This window comes from Pyrus communis, chromosome 2 (genome assembly GCF_963583255.1).
Source record: "Pyrus communis chromosome 2, drPyrComm1.1, whole genome shotgun sequence".
NCBI classification, from domain to species: Eukaryota; Viridiplantae; Streptophyta; class Magnoliopsida; order Rosales; family Rosaceae; genus Pyrus; species Pyrus communis.
In genome coordinates this window covers 21,682,092-21,696,587 of record NC_084804.1, presented here as the reverse complement: position 1 = coordinate 21,696,587, position 14,496 = coordinate 21,682,092, and the positions used below count along the sequence as shown (strand labels likewise).

The 14,496-nt window shown below is 38.2% G+C and overlaps 2 protein-coding genes across 5 annotated transcripts; one reads left to right on the top strand and one right to left on the bottom strand.

Annotated features, from left to right (window-relative positions):
• The first annotated feature begins 395 nt into the window (after window positions 1-395).
• On the top strand, window positions 396-3,797 carry LOC137726550 (uncharacterized). 2 transcript variants are annotated; one of them, XM_068465482.1, is made up of 3 exons: window positions 396-603; window positions 814-862; window positions 1,871-3,797. In XM_068465482.1, the coding sequence occupies exon 3, from the start codon at window positions 1,894-1,896 to the stop codon at window positions 3,496-3,498; it is 1,605 nt and encodes a 534-aa protein (XP_068321583.1). In that variant the 5' UTR covers window positions 396-603; window positions 814-862; window positions 1,871-1,893; the 3' UTR covers window positions 3,499-3,797. The 2 variants fall into 2 exon arrangements, with proteins under 2 accessions (XP_068321583.1, XP_068321582.1); XM_068465481.1 differs by having other exon boundaries at window positions 795-862.
• Window positions 3,798-5,448: 1,651 nt separating this feature from the next.
• On the bottom strand, window positions 5,449-10,785 carry LOC137725590 (probable receptor-like protein kinase At1g49730). 3 transcript variants are annotated; one of them, XM_068464325.1, is made up of 9 exons: window positions 10,583-10,785; window positions 8,822-9,391; window positions 7,814-8,104; window positions 7,445-7,706; window positions 7,315-7,367; window positions 6,882-6,949; window positions 6,708-6,797; window positions 6,371-6,455; window positions 5,449-6,288 (listed from the first exon to the last, which is right to left on the bottom strand). In XM_068464325.1, the coding sequence occupies exons 1-9, from the start codon at window positions 10,659-10,661 to the stop codon at window positions 5,744-5,746; spliced, it is 2,043 nt and encodes a 680-aa protein (XP_068320426.1). In that variant the 5' UTR covers window positions 10,662-10,785; the 3' UTR covers window positions 5,449-5,743. The 3 variants fall into 3 exon arrangements, with proteins under 3 accessions (XP_068320426.1, XP_068320427.1, XP_068320428.1); XM_068464326.1 differs by having other exon boundaries at window positions 7,814-8,098; XM_068464327.1 differs by having other exon boundaries at window positions 8,822-9,376.
• Window positions 10,786-14,496: the final 3,711 nt, after the last annotated feature.

Genomic DNA, 14,496 nt, shown 5'->3' with positions numbered 1-14,496 from the left:
CAAAGTTGTTCGGGTTGGATGATGACTTTGGCGAGGCCATGTTCGGTTGTGGGTGTGGGTTTGTGTATGTTAAGATGCACTGTTTCGACAGAGGTGGTAGCAGCAAATTTTTCGATTTTTCTCTTTTTTTCTCTTTTGTTTTTGGGCCTCAATTGTTTGGTTGGGCTCTTATTGGTTTGTTTGGTTGACCTGTTTTTTGCTTGTTTATGTTTTTCTATTTTTGGGCTTTTAATTTGTAAACCGTATCTTTGTAGCTAGTAATAAATTTTCATTGAATTTGAAAAAATAAATAAAAATTCATTGAAAAAAAAAGCGCACGCATTTTTCAGATGTTAAAAAGAATCTTGCAAGTGCTAATTAGGAAAGTGCTGGATGTCGGTTTCAAAATACGCGTGAAATTTTATCAGAAAAATGAAAAAGCTCTGACCCTCCTCAACACTCTCTCCCTCTCTCTCTCTCTCTGTATAATCTTGTATTCTCTCTCTAGACTTTCAGCAGTAAAGCCCGCAAAAAATCACAATTCTCTCCCTCTCTCTCTCTCTGTGGGCATCGACTTCAAAGCCCAAATCTACAGTTTTTATTTGCTCGAAATTCAGAGAGTAGGTACGATTTTTCAGTCCTCCTAATCGAATTCATATAAGTTCTCATCGGTTTCCTTATAAATTCTCAGTTTCTCACATAAATCCCCAATTACCCATTAACCAGCATCCTTCCTTCTTCCCACTTTTGCTCTCTATCTATCCAATTTTCTGCTTTTTCGGCTCCAATTTGTGTGGGTTCTGATTCAATTTCAGATTTCTTTTTGGTATTTAGGATCTAAGTTTATTTGGGCCTTGACGAGCAGCGGCAGGCAAAGTATGAGGTACCCTTTTCTTCCTTCTGTATTTCTTATGTTTAATTTCTAATTTTTATTCCATGCATGGTGTTAAATTTCTGTGATGATTTGATCGGATTGGGAGATTTTACGTTGATTTCTGGCACTAAAAGTTTACGAATCTCAACTGTTACAATCGCACTTGGCTGAAAATGAGATTTTAGACGTCAATCGAGTACCATGATTACTTCTGGTCTTTGTTAAAAGAAGCGCAAACGAAAGTTTAGAGAGTTAGAGATAGAAAATAAGGAGGGGTAACCAAAGCCGAGCGATTCAAAGTGTTATTACCCGTTGAGGTTGGAGTTCGGCAAGATTTAGTGAGGGGTGGGGGTGGGTGAGGAGGCTTCCCTCCCGCTCCACCCTCTTTGTTCGTTTCCATAAGATCGACAGACATGGCTCACTTGTACTTGATGGCTAGGTTTCATTTAACCATCTTCTATTAATATTTATTTCTTACCTACTTAAACGAAGATTTTAGTTTTAAGTCCAGTATTACCTAACTGTTAATTATTATATTTGACTAACAAGGAAGATTCATTGAACAAGAAACAACAGCAATATAAGAATAATGAGAAATGAACAATTTGGTGTACATTCAGTCAAATTCTATTAAGTAGTTCAGTGGGGATAATGTACCCTTCATTCGCTTTAATTGGTACGCTTTTGGTTTAATTTGCATTTTTACAAGAGAAAGACTAATGCTGCTTGTTTTGGGTTCCACTTCGGTACACCAGTGTGGTTTATTTTGGAAGAGGCCTTCACCCCATGATTATTCACCTTTGAAATTATGCTTATTAAGACACTGGAGGCCGTAGTTGTCTGTATCTAATTCTGTATAACTCCACTCGCAACTTTTCAGTAACTAGTAGAAAAATTATGCTCAAGTATTAAAATTCTACGCACTTTGGGATGCAGGTTTTGCTTTTGTTTAATCTTGCTGTTAATAATTCTTTTGAGGACCATTCTTATTCTGTTTTCTTCTCTTTGCGTAAGCAGGATTCTATGAGTTTTGAACTGTGATGGCTTTCCCATATACATCAACATCAATAGTGCCTTCAGAACTGTCAGAGCAAAGAGGAGCAAATATATCAGATTCAAACACAAACATGTTTCAAGCTCCAACAAACCAGCCCAGCCGAGGCTCCTTTGATGGTCCTGTGGCTATCTTTTGGGATATTGAGAACTGCCCTGTCCCTAGTGATGTCCGTCCAGAAGATGTAGCTGGTAATATCAGAATGGCTTTACAGGTGCATCCCATAATTAAAGGAGGAGTTATGACGTTTTCTGCTTATGGGGACTTTAATGGCTTCCCTAGACGACTCCGTGAGGGATGCCAGAGAACTGGTGTTAGACTAATTGATGTTCCAAATGGAAGAAAGGATGCTGCTGACAAAGCTATCCTGGTTGATATGTTCCTGTTTGCCCTTGACAATCCTCCACCTTCTTCCATCATGCTCATCTCCGGGGATGTTGATTTTGCTCCAGCACTTCATATACTTGGGCAACGTGGATATATTGTTATCCTGGTAATTCCATCTGGAGTTGGTGTTTCATCTGCTCTCAGCAATGCTGGTAAGTTTGTGTGGGACTGGCCTAGTGTGGCTCGTGGAGACGGCTTTGTACCTTCTACTAAAGTTTTAATGCATCCTCGTGGGGGTCACACTGATATTTCTGGGTATCTTATGGGTTGCCATATCAATGATAATGTGGATATCCAAAATGAAGAAGAAGCTATCTTGTATCAGGGAATATCACAAAGCTATTACAACTCGAGAGATTTTTCAATAGTCTCACAATCACTGTCTGAATTCAACAGTAGTTCCATAATGGTGCCTTGCTGTCCTACCGCTTCAAGGTCACACAGTCTCCCATCTGGTCTTAATGAAGTTTCTGCTGGGCCTACAACATCTGGTGATCAAAATGAATCTACTTGGTGGGTCCAGCCAGGGGACCTAAATGGTCTGAAGGGACAGCTTGTAAGACTGCTTGAGCTATCGGGAGGTTGCATGCCTCTTATGAAAGTTCCAACCGAGTATCAGAAAGTTTTTGGAAGGCCTCTTTATGTATCAGAGTATGGTGCATTCAAGCTCGTAAATCTGTTCAAGAAGCTGGGTGACACAATGGCTGTAGAGGGAAAAGGGAACAAGAGATTTGTCTACCTCCGGAACTGTAAAACGGGCACAAGTGCACCACCTTTGGTTTTGTTAAAGAGGGATAACAAGAAAGGGAAGGGGACTCAAGAAGAGTGCATGGATATTACTACAGGCAATGGTTCATCAGATGAGTTCTCAGAGGAGGAAAGAGTTGTTGTAGAAGAATACGATGAGACGAGCCAAGGAAAGACCAATGTGAGAACAGTAGGTGAATGTGGAATTGATGATCCTAGTTTGGAGAATTTCAAATATGAGCTGCAAGAGATTCTTGTCAGCTACTCTTGTCGGATTTTCTTGGGTTGCTTTGAGGAGGTCTACCAGCAGAGGTATAAAAAGACGCTGGACTATCAGAAGTTTGGAGTTAATCAGCTAGAGCAACTGTTCGAGAAGGTGACAGATGTGGTGGTGTTGCTTGAAGAGCCAGTTGGCAAGAGGAAGTTCCTGGCTGCAAGTGGTGGCTATAAAAATTAAGGTGGTTCGGTTGCTGTTTCTAGTAATTTTCTGATGCTTTTTAGGTACGCACACCGCAGCCCAGCGTCTCTCACTCTCCTTTTTGAATATTTACGTTTTTTTAGTTACAAATTTCATAAAGGGGAAAAACAAAATCACCGATGAGGCTGGGAAGCACCTTTTATTTTTTGTTGTGTTAAACGTGTCCTGTATGGATGGGAAGCTAATATCGAAATTTCCATGCACAATTCACGCCCGATCATTTGCAACTGACGATAAACTGCTAATGGGAGATGGTAATGTAAATTTACTTGTATTTTGCTTTTGTGCTTGATTATACTGAAACTGAAATTACCTTGACCTACATAATGTGGAAGTATTCTCAACTCATCAATAAATGTTTAATGTTAAAGAATGCTGCTTATTTTTTTCGTTCCTTGGTTGATAAGTAATCATATTATGAGAATGGTACTGATTCCTTGTAAGTTAACATGTTGGTTCGAACTACTTATGGGTCCAACTCGGTTTAGTCTTGTTTCTCAGTTCACCAGCTTTGATGCACACCCCTAGTTTCGTTGTCTACTAAACCCTTGCATACCTCTTTCCATATGGCATCGCCTAGACTATAATTAAGGTTGGTTTACTTGACTAAAGATAGTTGGCTTATTAGAAGATCGGGTGAACTTAGTGATTTCCACCGTAGAGATATTCCAGTACCTTCAATCGTTATGCGACTTTCAAAACTTGTGCATCTTCTCAAGCTTAGTTTTGCCGGGAAGTCAAGTTAGAGAATTTACCTGATCCACTGCACTTCCCGCCAAACCTCGTCAAGCTAAGTGTCCATTATTTCAATCTCAATCGACAAACTCAGTATGTTGCCAAACTTGAAGCTTTTGTTGGGATCCGAATCGTACGCAGACAAGAAACCTGTTTGCCTTCTCCTCATTAGGGTTTCCTGAACTGGAAGTCCTATAATTCAAATGGATAAAGTTGGAGGAATTGATTGTTGTATGGACTATGGAGGGGAATCTCAGAGAATGACTTTCCTGGGTTGCTTGTGTTGCCGGAGTTATCAATTTTGCGGAGGATATTTCCGTGTTGTTCCTGGTTTGCTATTCTTCTACTTTTGGGCTACATTTTTATTTGCTTGGATTGAAGATTTGAAATGTGATTGTGCTTTGTCGCTTGTATTGTTGTTGTTTGTTTAAACTTGGCCCTCTTTTTCCTGATAAAAAGTTGTTCTAGCGCTTTTTCCCTAATGGTAATGAGACTCCTCTTTATACTAGATTGATGAAGTTTTATTGTTCACACATGAAAGTTTAAAATTAATATTCAACTTGTCATTCCAGATATTCGAGTTTAAAACTTCTCATTTACAAGTAAAAATTGACGGAGTTGAGCAACTGCGACACGATGTGTGTGCTGCGTAATCGTTCAATCTTCGCATCGCGGGAAAGTTTGAACGCGAATGAACATACTATATCTGATTGCTCTATCTGCTTTGCCATCACCAATTAACTTGAATCAATGTGGAACCATATATACACACACGTGCCCTTTAGGGGAAGAGATTCCTATTTATCAAAAACAAAAATGGAGATTAGTTGCGAGACTTCCTCCACATCAAACTTCAACGATCTAAACCGTTTATTTTGTATGTCTCGTATCATAAATCATCTTTACAAAAATTTAATTCAATCCAAAATCGTTTGCATGTTTAATTATCACAATGAAATGTCAATGTTTCTTAAAGAACAAAGTGTTTGTCAATTTCTTTGAACTCAATTAGATGCCTCAAATATTTTCGATTTTTCTAATATTTTGCAAGGATGATCTATGAGATGCAACTTAAAAAATAAACTGTTTGGATCGTTAAAGTTCAATGTAGTGTGAGCCTAACGACTAATCCCCATTTTTATAAATAAAAAATGGAATCCCTACCCTTAAAGGTTTCTATATACACAAGACAACAAAAAACGTTTCTTGTACGTAGGAAAATGGTCCATACCAAATTAATGTTGTTCCAAAATTGTCCAAGTCTTTAACAACAGTACAAGCAAAAGGATATATATTCATATGCTTCCCCAAAACTTCTAACAAGCAAAAGACATAAGCTTGCAACAATACTGCCCTCACAATTTGCTTTGGCCTTTTGGTCCATACTGGTAAACACCTTGAAGCTGTTTGATGAGTTTTTCGAAACGTTGAGCTGAAGAAATACTGAACGTACCTCAATCCGTGGAACAGTCTCGAATCAATGAAGTCTTCAAACGGAGAGAATATTCGGAGGGGATTGTGGCGAGCCATTTTCAAGCAAGAAGCTTCTACTACAATAAGACCTGGATGTACTTGAAGAAGAAGCGAGATACCTCCCATCCCCGCTATGAAAAATCATGTCAGTCCTATGCATCTTCCCTTTACTAGTCCTTCCTCTTCCTTCCGTCTCTTCGTACTCTTCATCTTCCACGGCTGCTAGGAACTCACTATGCATTGGGTCCGAACTCTCGTACAAAAGCCTAAGCACCTGTTTGATTGAAGGCCTATCGCGGCCTTCTTTCTGGGTGCACCATCTCACGATAGACGCAATCGTTTGGAGCTGATCCAAATCAAATGAATCTTGTATACTGGGATCCACCAGATCAGGTAAGCTTAATTCAGATTCCATGTACTTTTGTGACCATTCTACCAAATTCCTGTTGTCTTGTATTGCTCGCCTTGCAGTTACTAGCTCCAACAGTAACACACCGTAGCTGTATACATCACTTTTCTCCGTCAGCTCTTGGGTAACCACGTACTCCGGATCCATATAACCTGAAGCCATCCATTCAACATAGGTGTTTAGCAAAAAGAAACTATACCTTCATATGTCAGTCTATCAATATGATTCTCTAACCTGGAGTTCCCCGGATATCCGTATTTACTGGTTCAAAGCAAATAGAACCATCTTGTGAAGCCTGTGCAAGGCCAAAATCTGCAACCTGGAAAGAAAAGTATAGAGATTTCTTTCAAGAGTTTAAAAGAGTTCTTGGCATGCATTCCCTACCACGGAAGGAATATCATAAAACTTATAAAAGCAATCTTCCTCCTTGAATGCATTCGATTTAAAGAGGAATAAAAAGTTTAGTCACATATGAGAGGGGTTAACGTCTTTCTTCGTTAAGTTGTTTTGAGAACGAAGAGATTCCGATCGAGTATTAAAAGCTACATCTGCATCCAGCCATATATTCTACCTTGGCAACAAAATTATCATCCAGTAAGATATTGCTGGACTTAACATCTCTATGGCAAAGAGGAGGATCACAATAGAAATGGAGATACTCCTGCATGGAAGAACAAATTAGAAGCAAATCAATTTCATGAACAACACAAGCCAGTAAAAAGATGACTATAAGCCTGCTGTTTACCAGAGCGTTAGCCACGTCAATGGCAATTTGGATTCTAGTCCGCCAACTTAGAGGAGTCCTATTCGGAGCTGCATAAAGATTAGAATTAACATAATCAGAATACGTGGCCTTAAAAGAATATGGCTTTCGAAACAAAATAAGAGAATGACTTTATGCTGTCCTCCACAGCTTTTGAAATCCTGAATATACCAAAGGTAAAAATCACCATAGTAAAGTGGGATTCCATCAAAATTCAGAAACTTTTGTTAGATAAAGTCATAACTCTGCACGAGCGCAAGTGTGTGTGACAGTGCAACAGAGAGGGAGAGAGACAAAAGGATGAAAGAATTGATTTCAAACGTGATGAAAAACACCATAAAGTCATCCCTTTCCATAATCCAGTTTTAGAACACTACTCTGAGCAGAAGGGAATTCAAGAGATGGAGTAACATACAGTAAAGATGGTCCTTCAAGCTACCATTTTCCATGTATTCATACATGAGAAACCTGCCATGGAACATGTAAAGCATTTGGGCAGGTATATAAGGGCCACAAACATACAGAAACATACATAAATTAACTACCTCTCACGCTTCTCGCTGCAAAAGCCCCTCAGAGCAACAAGATGACGATGATGCAATCTAGCTAGAAGCACTATCTCTCTGCAGAACTCATGTTCTCCCTGCTCTGACACTTTGTTCATTCGCTTAACTGCTATCACTAAACCATCACTAAAGTGAGCTTTGTACACAGTTCCAAATCCCCCTTGTCCAATAATTGTGTTGAAGTTTTCAGTCGCCTTCTTTATCTCCTTGTAGCTGAATTTCCGAAACATAGATGGAGGACCTGCACTTAAATACCATCTCAGATGGGACCCCCAACAAAATGTTTCATTCATGAATACAAGTCATCAAGAGAACAAATTACGAGAAAAATAAGAGAGATAATTATACCTTCCTGAAATTTCCTCATAGGACGAGGCGAGTGAAATGATTTTGGCGATTTTTTATCTATACTCTCAGAATCCAGTAACTCTCTGTTTTTCTTACGAATGAGAACTATCAAGACTAAAAGCATCATTACAGCGACAGCTGTTACTGCAATGCCAATACCTGGAACCAATGTAAGGTGGTAGGAATGATGTGTTTCATTTTGGGGTGGACCCAACAAGTGTTGGCTTGGGCTAGCAGCCACAAAAGGACTTGGAGAAGCCTTCGGGGTGGAGGATGGCGATGGCTCTGAAACTAGAAACACAATTTCAACATAGAGAAAAAAAATTTACCTCTTTGGATCAAGAAAATATATGGACCACAAACCTCATTTATAAAGATTATACAAACATGAATAGTTGAACCCAGATCTTCTGCTTTTAAAATTACTTATTCGTAGGAAAAATAGTATATTGTACATTATACAGGTCTATGTGATTGATAAAAACAAATAACGATCACTTCTCACAATATGTTTCAGGAAAAATGACATAATGTTAACTATCCTCATACCAAGCTTGCCCTCAAGGCATTTCAAACTACATTAAAGCTGTTCCCAACAACCAACCTTTCCACCGAAAAAAAGGTAAATAAAACATCAATGACAGTGGCAATAGTTGAAGTACTCATATGATTTGATGAGGCCTTCTATTACCTCACCAAACCTGGATCCAAAAACTAGTTCACTATTCTAGTTTACCAAATATACAATATACCCTTGTTTGTTCGTACTAATAGCATAAAATTATTTAGTTAACACATGAAGCATGACATTGATCGCAACAAAAATAAAAAAATAAAAAATTAGAACATGGTATTTGAAAAAATAGAATAGTTTTTAAGAAAATACTAAAGACTAAACAAAATGGTATCACAGAGTTTTATAATACAGTTGAAATCTAGCACATGGTATTTGTCACATTCTGTTTCAGTATAAACCAAAATATCCTCCACAGCCAGAACTGTCCGTACCTGGTAGGATGTTGTTGAGCCCCTTGATTTGAAAGAAACAGCTTGCCATGTCAATAGCTGAAGCATCATCAACTTGGCTTGCCAATGCAGCAAAAGTTGCATCACGGCAGGTACTCAAAGTTATATTATCTTCTGTTCCTAATAGACGATGAAGATATACGATGCCAGAATTTAAACACTTCTTGCATTTAGTTTCCTCTGAAAGTGGTACTTTGCAATTTGCCATGACATCAATGAACTTTGGAGACTGCAGCATTTGTGTGACAGTTGTTCGACCCTTACACTCATAATTTACTGGAATTTTTGTCCCAAACCCACAGAAAGCTGTTGCATTTCTGGGAACTCCATACAGTACTAAGGTTTGTGATATGGAATGGAGGCATATGTCAGATAAATTTGAAGGAACGCCCAAGTTGCTTGTCACATTTGCATAGTGAGCAATAGAAACTGCAATGAAAGCATTTATATAGCGGCAACACTTTCCTCTGTCTTCTTTATTAGAGCACAAAGAGGCTGCCTGAGTAACGTTTGATCCACTCAAATTTAAGGGGCATTCTGCAAAAGTATATACTATGGTCTTATTTCATTTAAAATTCATCACAACAGGGGACATCAGACTGTTTGACCAGAACCGATACGTACTGATAATCTCTACACTGGATTGAAACTGTCTGTAATGGGCAAACATATAATAGCCTTGGAAAGGATATGCACAATTATAACAGAAACTCCAAGAATTAACAAACAATGCATCTGTTGGTGATGTCCAATGTATTAACAGAGTATTTCCGGGACTTCTCAGTGTTGGATCTCAAAACGTACGTTGTTTTATGTATCTTAACCCTGTTATTATTCTTAAGACAACAAGTAGCTCCCAATTAAGATAAGAACTAAGCACATTAGTCACTGTCCGAAATGATTATCACTCAGCAGTACTCTATCCCTGAATGAAGATGCATTTTCTTGGAGAAACCTAAAAAGTTCATTGAACTGCTAGTGTGATAAAGAACATAGACCAAGACAGATTTAAATCTATTATAGTTGACTTGTACAAGTATCGCATTTACCCGATTCTCTATTGTGCACACCATATTGGCAAAGGATGCAGCACCAATGCAAGCACATGTGACTCTTCACAACGTCAACAATTGTTTTCTATATAGCTTTTATGAAGGACAAGAGTATAAGATAAATGTAAGGCCTGCTCCAATCTATTCAAATTATACCAACAAATTTATTACATAACACCCAAAAAGGCTATAATTTGCAACGAGAAGATAAAAAATTTACACTGAAAATGTTGGATTTCACCAGAACACACAGATTGTTAAAACTACAAAAACCCAGTAGCCAAATTGAGCTCAAAATTGTAAAACACATGCCAATAACATGTATTGATAACATATAGTAACCCCATTAAAAATCACAGCAAACAATTTGTTTTCCTTCTAATAAAAGGTAAAAACTGAACTCGCGGGCGTCTTAAAATTAAAAATTCAACAAAAAGAAGTTAAAAACTTGAATTTTCAAAAGGACCCATCTCCAGAATTAATACATAATAACCTACAATAGGGTCGCTGAAAGTGAAAGTGCCCAAAACATGAATTACAATTACAACAAAAAAAATGAAGAAAATAATATTTAAATAAACAAACAAAAATGCAAGCGCTTCAGTCACACAATACAGAACAAAACTAAGCAAAACCAGAGCTTCATAAAAAAAAAAAATTAAAAAAAAAAAAACCCAGAAATTGTACTGACCTGCCATTATTTGAGGGAAGAGCTGCATTCCCAGAAATGCAAGAAAACCCAGAAGAAATCCAGGTCCGTACGCAGCCATGGTCGAAGCCAAGAGGGAAACTTTCTCTCACTCACCCACCAGAGAGAGAGGGAACTCAAAAGTGGGGTAGAAGAAGAAATAAGTGGGGTTTGTGTAGAGAACCAGCGCCTATGTGCGCTGCTAAGTTCTTTAACACATTTGTCCGTGAGAATGTGTGTTCGACATGTGAGAGAGAGGGTTTTGACTGTGGAGTTGACTAGAGCGGACCCACCGCGCTCCCAAGAAATCAAGACTACTTCAGGTAAATTTTTAGAGATTTCAGTGTGAATTGCGATTCTCTCTACTCTCTTCCCATTCCATTCCATCATTTTCTCTCATATTCTCTATTTTATTTTTTTTATAAAAATTAATATAAGATGTTGACGTGGTTTAACCGTGACCGTTCAAATAGGAAAAGGAAGATAAGGGAGAAAAAAAGGAGAAAGAATCCTAATCCTTTCAGTGTGGCTTCAGTGATACATTACTACTTATGTTTTAGCCGTTAAATTTGAGTTCATAGCTGTTTAATCTTGTATTTACAATCTCAAGTGTTCTCGTTTCACAAGTACTATTCAAGAAAATTGAAAGGTTTCATTTGGAAAGGGATCCCCTCCGGATCCATTCCTCCTAATCCACCAAGTTCAGGAATATGGGCTAATAATTTGATCAAATGGTGAAAGTTATTATAACTTTTAAAGTAAGCTCCAGTTTGTAACTATTGGATCAAATTTTAACGGTCCAGATCCCCGAACTTGGTGAATTAGAAGGAAAAGATCCGGAGATGATCCCTTTCTTTTTAATGTATTGCGCATTATTAAAATGGAGTTGTGGGTGGGGCCCTAATTTTTCCACTGTAATATGAGGTGTCGAAAAATTTTATAATGTGACAAGAATACAGCTTAATGCACCAATTGCATAATATAATTGGTTAAAATTTTGTTTTAAAGTTTTTCACCAATTATATTATTATACTTGATATACTGGATCGTGTTTCTGGCACAATAAAAAATCGCTCGTGGAGTCTTGAGTTCATTGTCTTCTAGGAACTCCAGAATCCCAATTGCGTTTTTGTTTTTGTGTTTTTATTTTTGTATTTCTTAATTGTTACGGCATGTCCCAAATTTTTGACGTAAATTTTTTTTGAGTTTGCAAAATAAAGAAAATGCACATTGCTCTTAAAATAAGTTGGACAAATTTATCAAATACTTTTTATTTCTCAACTTTAAATGGAAGTAGTTGTTTATGAAGAAAAAAGTAAACTCAAAGGGGTAAATATCTTCTTTGTTCTAATCTTTTTCATTACTCGCACAGAAATGAAAAAAATTATAAAATAAAACTGATGGAAAGTGGTTCATAATGCTGCTTTTTCTTTTTCTTTTCTTTTTCTTTTGGTGCAAATTCAAGCAAGTACGCAATGCTACATTATAAAAAATAAAAACAAAACAAAACATTGTGGCTGGTAGAATTAAATAATTCGGACTCGCAAAAACATGCGAGATTTTTTTATCTTTTATTTTTTTAAGAAAGGAAATGATTGGTACATTAAATTAAGTGAGAGATTTAGATTGAGATGCAGAAGATTAAACACATTGTTTTAGCTAACTTGACTAAACACATGTTTGTCTAACATATAAAAAGTTGTATAAAAGATATTGTATCACAATAGTCAAAACCATCCACCACCTCCTAGTGAAAGATCAATAACTTCGACAACCAGTGACTTTTTTTCGGTTGCGCATATTGTTTTAGGAATATTTTATTATGCTTAAAAGGTTTTCTATCTTTGGAGTTTTGCTAATTAGATTCTAGAGAAAACATAGATCAAAATTCTCGGTTGTGCATATTGTTTCGCAAAACTATTTGGGGATACTAAGCCTCGAATTAGTTTCGATCTATGGTAATTTCTTTGTAGTGGCCAGTTAAAGTTATCAGATATAGGAGAGACTACCTACTTCAAGTTCAAGGCAAGCTAGCTCAGTACACATTCCCTTCCTTTAATGTGCAATTCTCGTCCTTTAAATAGAGCGACTTCTCGTTATTCTGCATGTCATCTGTCAATTGGTAACGGTTGCATCTGTCCAATAACTGTCCCATAGGCGGCCCAATCGCTCATCCATCCACGAATATCGCCCTACGAATACTATCCTCTAGCTTCTGTTATGAGTGAATTTCTATGGCCTATTTTATCTAAAAAGAAGCCCTATGAAAGCGTCTGTAATGGGGAGCGGTCCATTAACATTACTTAATTGGCCTTAATGTTTCGCACTAAGTAAGCAAGCTACCTTATTTATGTGCTCTAGTCGAACAAGCTAGCACAAAGTTAGTCGATGTTTATATCTCAACTTATGAATTATCCATATTATACAACAGATTCTTGGATTCTTCCTTGCAAAATCCGTCAACGAGGAAGGTGGAGAGATTTTTTTTATATTTAATGTTAAATAAAAAATTAATAAAAAAATTAATTATTTATTCCAATTGGTGAAGGAGTGAGCCTCGCTCTTGCCACATCATCATTTAATAGCCAAATTGACAGAAAATTTAATGGAGGTCTGACATTGCAACGAATTCATAAGTTGAGGTATGACATTGCAATGTTTAAAACATGAGATATGAGATTGTGGTTTGACCCATAGTTGAGGTAATTTTGTGTAATTTACCCAAAGTTTAGGTATAAAAGAACAAGCCCTTTAAGGGAAGGGATCCCCATTTTAAGAAAAAAAAAAAGGGTAAAGTACAAAAAACTACATCAACTATTGGTGTCACGACACTTTCATACCTCATCTTTTTAAAATGACAATGTCATACCTCATCTTATGAATTTGTGCCAATGTCATACATCCGTCAGTTTTTCTATTAATTTTTCTGTTAAGTGTTGACGTGACTAGATACTGGGGTCACTCACTAATCCAATTGGATTAAAGTATAATTAAATATATTTTTTAATAATTAAAAATTAAAAAATTAAAAAAAAAATTTTATATAAAATTGTGGATCCACCTTCTCTCTCCTCTCTCTCGCCTCTCTTCTCTCTCTCTCTCTAGACACCCACCTGCATCCCCAAAACCTTCCCACACATTCCCCCCAACCTTCATCCCCCTCACCCTTTCTTCCCCCCATTCCCATCTTCTCTGCGCAACCTCTCCCTCCAAAAACTCTCCCATCTAGAGCCCCTCGACCTTTCCATATCCCACCTCTGCTTCGCCACTCTTTCGCCCCGCCGCCCCTCCCTCTGAATCACCTGCCTTGTCGTCAACCAAACCTCTTCTACACCGCATCGGGCCATGAGAAATGTCTCTGGATCTCCGTTGCGTCAAGCCTAAAGATTTGGCAAGACTCGGACTTTCACTGCGTCGAGTCGGTCAAGGCGCATAAGGACGCCGTGAATGCGTTGGTAGTGTCGAATGACGGGACGTTGTACACCGGGTTGACGGATTGTCAGATCTAGGTGTGGTCCAAACCGTTTGGGGAAGACGGAGAAGACGGGAGCGGGGTGGGATCTGGGTTGGGTGGTTCTAGTTTTGAGTTTGGAGCAGGGTGGGATCTGGGTTGGGTGGTTCTGGTTTTGAGTTTGGGGAAGACGGGGAGTGAGGGGAAGAAAGGGTGAAGGGGATGAAGGTTGGGGGGAGGACAGGTGGGAAGGGTTTGAGGGATGCAGGTGGGTGTCTAGAGAGAGAGAGAGAAGAGAGAAGCAAAAGAGAGAGAGCGTGGTGGATGAAGGTTGGGGGGGACGTGTGGGAAGGGGTCGCGGGGGGGGGGGGGGGGGTGGGGGTCGGGTGGGAAGGGGTTTTGGGGATGGAGAAAAGAGAGAAATGGGGGAGATAGAGAAGAGAGGGATTTAATAAATTTTTTAATT